This window comes from Anastrepha obliqua, chromosome 6 (genome assembly GCF_027943255.1).
Source record: "Anastrepha obliqua isolate idAnaObli1 chromosome 6, idAnaObli1_1.0, whole genome shotgun sequence".
Taxonomy (NCBI): Eukaryota; Metazoa; Arthropoda; class Insecta; order Diptera; family Tephritidae; genus Anastrepha; species Anastrepha obliqua.
The window spans coordinates 66699117-66708626 of NC_072897.1; the positions used below are offsets into that span (position 1 = coordinate 66699117).

A 9510-nucleotide genomic window follows, 5' to 3' on the forward strand; every position below is an offset into this window, starting at 1 on the left:
ATTTCATATAATATTTCAATAAAAACCTTGTAACATAATATAAAATAATACGTTTGAAATAAAACTCACTAGCTTACGTAGCTGTTTTATAAAGTTTTTTTTATTTGTGTTAATCTTTTTTTGCATTGCGTTTGCTTCAAAACTTTGTTCAAAAGCTTTAATCGAAAATGAATCCTGCTTTTGAAAAACAGCAACTGGCATAGATGTAGCCAATTGCGACATAGCTAATTTTTTCCAATAGTACATTACATAATTTTTTTTTACTGCTTGCCGTGTTTCCGTTAATTTCTAAAAATACATTTTCCAAAAGTTTTATATTATTCAAAAATCCATCCATGACATCCAAACTCATCCGAAATTCGGGTTGGTAAATTAAGTTTCGTCGAAGAACAAAACACACATTTTCTCCTCAAAGCTAAGGTAAGGATTACTAATCAAATGTATGATACTTCGAAGACAACTTTGTCCAAGCCGCACTGTTCGCATCCAGTTCTTAAGCGTTGGGAGACAGGGCAGTGGAAAGCCTCTCTTTAAAAGGTGCCTGTATGCTCTAGGACCAGCCGCATTTAGGGTGTTAGAAGAGGATATACAAAATTGAGGAAAACTTATCCCGTAGAAAATAACTGCGTTCTTCTAGTTACATATTTACATAATACATCGGTTAGTGGGTGTTTGCGTTTGGTTGCATTGCTTTAAATTATTTGAATAAAAATTAAAATTTTTTAAGTGTATTTTGTAATTGATTTCGAAATGCACTGTTTGGCCAGGATTCTACAGAACAATCCAAAATCACACGTCAACCATCTACGATACTACGGAACGGAACGAACTCATTTACATGGTGCTCTCATTAGTTTCATCGGGCGTACGTTTATGTTGGTGAGCGCGAGCACCATAAGCACTGAGCAAGCGTACGGTAAACGTATGTACATACATATATTCATGCATACATTTGTATATACGCACTAATATAATATATCGTATTCGATGCTATGACATAATTTTTATTTTTGATTTCTGTGGGATTTTTTATGAAATATTTTATTTAAATATTTATGTCGCAATAAAGTGGATAGTTGTATACCTACTATATATTATCATTAAACGTTCTATACTAACACTAGAAGTTAGAGGATCTTGAATATCAAGAGATTGAAGATTTGACTTAATATTGACTTATACACATAATGGGTGATTTTTTAGCTATTATCTTTTTAACCCTGCAGCAGTTGCGCGGTCTACATATGTAATCCACCATTGTTAAATTTTAAATTTCTTGAAAATCGTGCATCGATTTCATCGGAGATTTTTGCTACTTGTAACTAACAAATTGAGAGTCACTCTCAGTTTTCCGCTGTTAATTATCGCATGCAGTTGTGTCGCTAGAGGTTCGTGAAATTCATGGTCTACGTATGTATGCCGCGCGACCGATTACGTAAGTATTTTAAATTAGGTTTTATGCTAATAGCTAGTTATACTTTGTAAATAAAAGTGGACTTTTGGCATAATTTTTCATTTTACAATTTTGTGGAACTTTTCTTATAATATTTACATATGTAAATTTCAGCTACTCTGCTGAAATGACTTTGGACGAACAACTCTTGTCCTTCAGAGGGCGTTGTTCTTTTCGGCAGTATATTCCAAATAAACCTGCTAAGTATGGACTGAAAGTTTTTGCACTTGTAGATGTTCATTACCCATACACCTATAACTTAGAAATTTACGCCGGCCAACAACCCGAAGGTCCATTTCGGTTAAGCGACGAGAGATTTGATATCGTGGTGAGAATGGTGCAACCAATTTTGAATAGACATATCATATTACTATGGACAATTGGTTTTCCTCTCTGAAAATAGCAAAGCAATGATTTGATAATGGAATTACAATGGTTGCTACCGTTCGAAAAGATAAAAGAGAAGTTCCCCGGGAATTTAGATTGCCTCTAACAATTTGCTCCTCAAAATCACTCACTCTCCATATACTCTGGTTTCTTATGTACCAAAAGCCAACAAAGTAGTAATAGCCATGTCTACAATGCACAACGATACAGCGATTGATTCTGACACCGGATGTTGCGCGTATTTTTCTAGCGCGGCAGTCGTATTGTTTCAAATTCAAACACAAATTTCCAACAGCGTCCGTACGCTTTAAAACTTTTTGTATTTCTGTCTTATTTCTTACGACTACTCCGATTTACACCAAGTGACACATATTTATAGCTAGTCAGAGTGGCCTGATATTACAGTTAGATTTAGTAAATATGTAATAAATAGCAATAGAATTTATGTTACTGTAATTATGCTTACTGTATGTATATATGCAAATAATGAGAGATGCTCATAACATAACAGAAATAAAGTGCAAGTGAGAAAGAATGCGAATATGAGAATAATGGCAACATACAAAAATAAGAGAATGATATTTACTGCTCGGCCGTACTTTTCGTCGGTAACACTCCCTTGCCCGTAAACAAGTCTGACAACACATGTTTCCTTCACTAGGTACCGACATCTAACACCGCTACTTTTGCAATTGGTCGATGAAGAATGCCTGATTTGGTTTCTACCATAGCGCTCCGAACTTGGCCATCCTTCGCTTTTACCACATCTACAATTCTGCCTTTCGGCCAGCAGTTCCTCGGCAGGTCTTGGTCTGCAATTACCACGACATCGCCAATACGTACTGGGCGTTGTTTTGTGAACCACTTGGTACGTCTAGAGATGACCGGTATATATTCCTTCACCCATCGATGCCAAAAGCGGTCAGCGAATTGTTGGGTCAATTGCCAACGTTGACGCAGATTGACGGTGTCGCTACATATTGGCCTGTAGCCATCCGATGACCCAATCAGCAAGTGGTTGGGAGTAAGAGCCTCGTCGTCACCATTTTCCAAAGAAACAAATGTAAGCGGGCGGGCGTTCGGGATAAATTCTACTTCATTCAATGCACTTCGCAAGCTTTCATCGCTGAAACTTGTTGAAGGTAGTATTTCATAAAGCACAGTCTTCACTGATCTCACGAGCCTTTCCCATGCACCATCCATATGGGGGGTGCTTGGTGGATTAAATCTCCATTTTACTCGGTCGAAAGATGAGGCGATACCATTCAAATCGATATTTTTCAGACTCTCGCTAATTATTTTTTCAGATGCCTTGAAATTGGTACCGTTGTCCGAGAATATCTCCCTGGGATAGCCGCGTCGTGATATAAAGTTGCGTATCGCCATGATACAGGAACTGGTATTTAAGCTGTGGGCAACTTCGATGTGTATAGCGCGAAGCGTTAGACATGTAAATAGAACGCCCCATCTCTTTTCCCGCCTTCTTCCCACGATGACAAGCAATGGGCCAAAATAGTCGATACCTACATACGTGAAGGGCCTCTCGAAAGCGGCAATCCTTGCAGCCGGCAGCGCTGCCATTTGTGGCGGCTGAGGAATTGAGCTATGGTTTTTACATTTTTGACACTCTGCGCGCACTCTTTTATACAACACCCTCAGTCGATTTATAAAGTATGTACCACGAATTTGATTGATTACAGACTCATGCATCAGGTGATGGAAATTTTCGTGAGCCCAACGCACTATTAAAAAGGTGACATGATGAGAATTAGGCATCACTATAATATCTTCATGGTTGTTTAAGTGTTCAACTCGACTTTTGCATCTTATTATGCCATCTGTGTCTAAGTAAACGTTTAAAGTAAAGAGTTTGCTAGAGTTGTCAATATTCTTACCGCGTTTGAGGCACCTGATCTCTTCACAATATTCACTGGACTGAGCATACCTTATAAGAAGACATTGAGCTTTCTGAATCATGTCAAAGTCGATGGATGTTTTTCGTTGCCTTGCTAGCACAACTGAGCGTAATCGGTCGACGCAAAATAAAAATGTAGCCACAGCTCGATACAAACGTTTCCAGCTGGAAAAGTGCTCCACGTTCAGCATCAGGTTGTTCATGTGTTCCTTTTTCATATGTAGAACATAATGTTTAATTTCCGAATCGTCGCACTCCTCTAAGCTTAACTCTTCGCACTGCGGCCAAGCTTCTGCGCTCGACCTTAAAAAATTTGGGCCGGTAAACCACAATTGGTAGCACTGACGTGTAGTTGTTTTTGTAGCTAAATCGGCGGGATTATTTCTCGAGGGAACCCACCGCCACTGGCTTACGTTTGACGCCTCTAGAATTTCGCCTATTCTATGCATCACGAATTGGTGGAAGTTTTTAGGGTCCATTCGCATCCATCTTAGCACCGTTTTTGAGTCTGTCCACCAATATTTCGACATTATGTTAATACGTTGCGTATTGCTTACCATGTTCGCCAGCTTCACCCCAATTACCGCCGCCTGCAACTCTAGTCTGGGTATCGATAATGGCTTTAGCGGTGTGACTTTGGATTTGCCAGCCACTAGACTAACCGTGACGTCGTTTCCCTTTGATACACGCAAGTAGCAAACGGCTGCATACGCGCTTTCCCCGGCATCAACAAAGGTGTGAAGTTGAACATCTTCAGCATCTTTCAGCAATAGTGAATAACATCGAGGTATTCCGGCAGCTGTTATTAATGGCATAATGGACTTCCACTGGTTCCATTTGTCGAAAAGATTGTCTTGGAGCGGGTCGTCCCAGGCGAGACCAGATCGCCATACATCTTGCAGCAAGATCTTTAACCCTACGGTGTAGCAGCAAACAAATCCAAGAGGGTCGAAGATCGACATTAAAACTTGGAGTGCTTCTCTTTTCGTTGGTATGATCGATTCGTTAATAACATCGCGACGAAGTCTCGCAAATCTACAAATATATTTAAAATTATCGCTTAAAGGGTCCCAAAACATACCGAGGACTTTCGTGGTTGAACCCCATTCTTTGACGGATTGAACTGACATAGGATCTTCTTCGAGCTGCTCCACGACAAATTTGGAATTTGAAGACCAGCCACGTATATTGAAGCCAGCGGCGCCATGAATTTTTTTTACTTGTTGAGCCAATTCTAACGCAGATTGTTCATCATCTCCACAGTCAATAAAGTCATCCACGTAATGGTTCTTCTTTACAGCTTCTACGGCTCGAGGAAGTTCATTTTCAAAATGGTCGGCGTTTTTGTCACGTATGTAGTGGGCAATAAACGGAGCGCAGTTCAGTCCGAAGGTCAACGCTCGCATGACATAAATACTTGGTTGCTGAGGATCATCACCGTGATCGCACCACAAAAATCGCTGAGCATGCATGTCGCTGTCCCGTATATTGATACGGTGAAACATCTCCGCTATATCACCGCATATAGCCACTCTGCCTACTCTAAAAGCTAATAAATACTAACGAGTGGGTTAAGTAAGTCTGGGCCACTCAGTAGGAAGTCGTTGAGTGACACCCCGTTCACCTTTGCAGCAGCATCCCACACCATCCGAAGCTTTCCAGGCTTATTTGGATTGCTTACAATGAAAATAGGCAAATACCATGTTTTACCGTTAGAAATAGCAGCCTCAATCGGGGAGAGTTTTTTCGCGTACCCCTTGGAAAGTAGATTATTGATTTGAATTTGAATATTAGATTTTAGCATAGGATCCTTAACAAACTTCCTCTGCAAACACATCAGCCGTTGTAAAGCATATACATAGTTATTGGGTAGCAATGCACTTGAGGTACGCCACGGTAGCCCAATTTCGTAAAAGTTATCGCCCTTTTTACAAGTGTTATTCGCAATACTCACAGCTTTGGCATCTTCTTCCGACAGTAGCTGAGTAGGTTTGGATGACTCTAACGTGAAGAATTCTTTTACAGTCTCGTGCAGCTCATCGTATCTTTTTTGACAATCGCATGTATGTATATTTAGTCGATATTCGGCAGTCTGTCTTGAATTGCACCCCTGCAACGCCCATCCTAAACGGGTTTTTGACGCTATGGGCTGGAACCAGGTTCCCTCTCTAATTTTGAGTGGAATTGCCAACCTCCAGTTGTCCGCACCGATAAGCAATGATGGTTTTACGTTGTTATATGATGCAATTGGCAGTCCCGCTAGATATGGATATAGCCGCTCCATCGCAGATGCATTGATTGACTGTGCCGGAAGATTGAGATCGTCAACAGTATGAATATTCTTGAGAGTATATTTCTGCCAATTTGTCACACTCGAAATTTCGATGGCCGCCCGCACAGAATTTTCTTCAACACGCGTCGTGTTACCTGTCCACCGCAAACACAGAGGGTCTCGTTCACCTTTCAAGCCTAATTCATCAAATATTCTTTTTTCCATTAGCGTCACAGAAGAGCCTTCATCTAAAAATGCAAATATATTCAGTACTTTATTTTTAGAATAAATGCGAATCGGAACGATTCTGAAGAGTGGTGGCATTTCTTCGTGGCTGCTACTGTGCGTATTTATCTGCGCATCTAAAAATTCGTTTGTATTTGTACTTACGGCGATGGGTTTTTGTTGGCTCATTACCGTGATTGTTTTATGTAGTAACGGACTATGTTTTATAGTGCAACCATCTACACCACATACTTTATTCATAAAACATTTCCGTCTATGCGGATTCAAACATTGGCGACAGAGGTTGTTCGCCTTAACTTCCTCCCATTTTCGCTGAAGTGTAAATTTTTTAAAAGTGTCGCATTGCATTACCTTATGATCGTTGCTCTTGCAAATTATACACTGCTTGCTCCTTGGTATGTTGCGAGCTGGTGATGGATGCTGAGTGTTCACGTCGATAGTATGCTTGTTAAACGTAGCACTACTTTTAGCAGGTGCTAAAGAGACGACAGTACTGGCTGCTTCGGCTAGATTGTACAACCAGTCGCTGAATTGTTTCACCACCGGAGTCTTTTCATCTTTCGGGTGAACCGCCCAGTTCAGCTTTTGGTTGTTGGGGAGCTTGTCAACCAACTCCTTGACGAGCAGTGGGTTATGCAGGTGCATGTACATTTGGCATCCCTCCATCGTGGCACAAATATTCCTGACGCAGAGTGCAAATTCAATAAGGCCCTCCAATTTATCCTTCAGTGCAGGCATAGCACGAGCTTTATTCATTGCGCGCTCAAGGATGTGTTCAGGTCTGCCAAAGCACATTCTAAGAGTTTTTATGATCTCAGGGACCATGGACGGCAAAAACAATTTACATTTTACCATCTCCCGTGCTTTGCCTTTAAGGCTCGCTTGTAATCTAATTAAATTCTCCGCATCGGTGTACCCCGCGACCGTAGTGCTGTTATCGAAACTGCTAATAAACAGCGGCCATTCTTCAGGGTCGCCATTAAAGGTTGGGAGCTGCTTGGGTATGGCCTGCCTTGCTGCTAATTGCCCAGGTGTAGGCCCATTGCTAAAAGAGGCCGTCGAAATGCTGGATGAGGGCAGGTCGTTATACTGCGAAAGAATCTTATATTTGTTGTCCAAATATTGTTGTTGCAATTTCATCTGCTCTTCCAACTTTTCAAACTGAAGGTTTCGATATATTTCGGAGTTGGATGGCATCTGCATACCTTGGCCATTTCGTATACCTGCTTGCTGCACCGACGAGAGTACTTTTGGTTGACTGTACGAGATCTCATTTGCAGAGGTGGCGACGCTGCCCGTTGTGAATTGTTGTAGCCCTGGGTTATACTCACTTGATTTATTTGGCAGTTGCGATTCCTGAACTGATGTACTGGGTTCGAAATTCCAGTTCGAAGAAGCCCAGGTCGAAAAGTTCGTGGATACTGGAGTAGCGGTAGTAACTGTAGAATTTGCTATATTAGTCGCAGGTTTTAGAAGCGGATTGACTGTTGAGTTAGATATCTTCGCAATTGTTCGAAACGTTAGGAGAAAATTCACGTGCCGGTTACCTTGCTTGGTAGTTGGCGATGACGATGCGGTTGGATGTGCGTTCGTGGTTGATGCATGATTCTGGCAGCTTTCACAGCTCCAGCTTTCGTCAGCCACATTGCTATGTACTCCAACGCAGTTGAAGTGGTACCAGGCGTCGCAGGTGTCACACTGGACCATACTCTCGTTGTCCGCTGCGTCACATTTTCGACAACTTTGCCCCGTTGTTTCTTCGTCCATATTGACCATTTAGCAAATATTACAATTAGTTAAATCAAATTTAATTTTACGGCAAAAGAATTTTAAAGAATTACGGCAAAAAAGTTTTAAAGAATTGTTGCGCGTATTTTTCTAGCGCGGCAGTCGTATTGTTTCAAATTCAAACACAAATTTCCAACAGCGTCCGTACGCTTTAAAACTTTTTGTATTTCTGTCTTATTTCTTACGACTACTCCGATTTACACCAAGTGACACATATTTATAGCTAGTCAGAGTGGCCTGATATTACAGTTAGATTTAGTAAATATGTAATAAATCGCAATAGAATTTATGTTACTGTAATTATGCTTACTGTAGGTATATATGCAAATAATGAGAGATGCTCATAACATAACAGAAATAAAGTGCAAGTGAGAAAGAATGCGAATATGAGAATAATGGCAACATACATAAATAAGAGAATGATATTTACTGCTCGGCCGTACTTTTCGTCGGTAACACCGGAGATCAACGAAAGCCGGAAATAATAACATACTATAATCGCACTAAAAATGGCGTTGATCTGGTTGACAAGATGTGTTCTCTTTATGACGTATCTAGGAATTCGAGAAGGTGGCCGCTGACTAAGTTCTATAATCTTGTAAGCCTCAATGCTCTCAACGCATTATGCATTTACACTGCAAACCGTAACTATGAATCTGTCAAAAGGCGTGATTTTCTCATAGACTTAGCCTTGTCTTGGATGAAACCACTGGCTCACCAAAGATTAACACCTACCATGCTACCTAGAACACTGACATTTAAAATAAAAGACTTCTTGGATCTTCCACAAGTTGTAAGTCATCAAGGTCCAACGCACAATAACTACGTCGGTCGTTGCTACGATTGTGGAAGGGCCCGTAATAAAAGCACCCGTAAAGTGTGTAACGTTTGCAATAAATTCATTTGTCCTAATCATTCCAAGACTGTATGTTCGTCATGTTTCGAAAACAATTAAAACATCTCAATTATCTTCTGGTTATTTTATATATGTTTTATATTTTTGTGAAGTATCTTAATTTTTTGTTAAAAAATGAAGTTTTGGTTTTTATTTATTTTATGTAAGAACAGAAAGTTTATTTATGTTATTTTTGATTAATATTAATAAATTAAACAATAACAAGAATACTTAAAACAAAAGCAATGGAAGAGTTAAATATTTATCTTTTGTATTTTTAATTTTAAAATGGATTACATATGTAGACCGCGCGACCAATTACGTCAGTTTCAGGGGCGCGACTACTGTAGGGTTAAACAGTTGGTTTAAACAGCTGACGCACGTTTCGTGTTTTGTTTCACTCTCAAACATCTTCAGTTTGGTCTATAATTTAACCATGAATCGTCTTTCAAACGAACAACGCTTGCAAGTCATTGAATTTTATTATAAAAATGCGTGTTCTGTTAAGAAAGTTTATCGTTTATAAGTTTAAATTTAGGACGAAATTTACATTA

The 9510-nt window shown here is 40.0% G+C and overlaps 3 protein-coding genes across 3 annotated transcripts; 1 reads left to right on the forward strand and 2 right to left on the reverse strand.

Annotated features, from left to right (window-relative positions):
* The first annotated feature begins 1372 nt into the window (after positions 1-1372).
* On the forward strand, positions 1373-1920 carry LOC129250855 (piggyBac transposable element-derived protein 4-like). Its single transcript, XM_054890455.1, has 2 exons — positions 1373-1435; positions 1568-1920. The coding sequence occupies exons 1-2, from the start codon at positions 1413-1415 to the stop codon at positions 1848-1850; spliced, it is 306 nt and encodes a 101-aa protein (XP_054746430.1). The 5' UTR covers positions 1373-1412; the 3' UTR covers positions 1851-1920.
* Positions 1921-2497: 577 nt separating this feature from the next.
* Positions 2498-5260, reverse strand: LOC129250657 (uncharacterized). Its single transcript, XM_054890261.1, has one exon. The coding sequence runs from the start codon at positions 5258-5260 to the stop codon at positions 2498-2500; it is 2763 nt and encodes a 920-aa protein (XP_054746236.1).
* Positions 5261-5304: 44 nt separating this feature from the next.
* On the reverse strand, positions 5305-8040 carry LOC129250658 (uncharacterized). Its single transcript, XM_054890262.1, has one exon. The coding sequence runs from the start codon at positions 8038-8040 to the stop codon at positions 5305-5307; it is 2736 nt and encodes a 911-aa protein (XP_054746237.1).
* Between the last annotated feature and the right edge of the window lie 1470 nt (positions 8041-9510).

What these genes read in the sequence shown, in the direction of transcription:
- LOC129250855 (XM_054890455.1), top strand. Translation starts at nt 1,413, where the DNA reads ATGTATGCCGCGCGACCGATTAC. An exon ending in TATGCCGCGCGACCGATTAC is followed by an intron (nt 1,436 to 1,567) that starts GTAAGTATTTTA and finishes TGTAAATTTCAG; the next exon opens with CTACTCTGCTGAAATGACTT.
- LOC129250658 (XM_054890262.1), bottom strand. Translation starts at nt 8,040, where the DNA reads ATGGACGAAGAAACAACGGGGCAAAGTTGTCGAAAATGTGACGCAGCG.
- LOC129250657 (XM_054890261.1), bottom strand. Translation starts at nt 5,260, where the DNA reads ATGTTTCACCGTATCAATATACGGGACAGCGACATGCATGCTCAGCGA.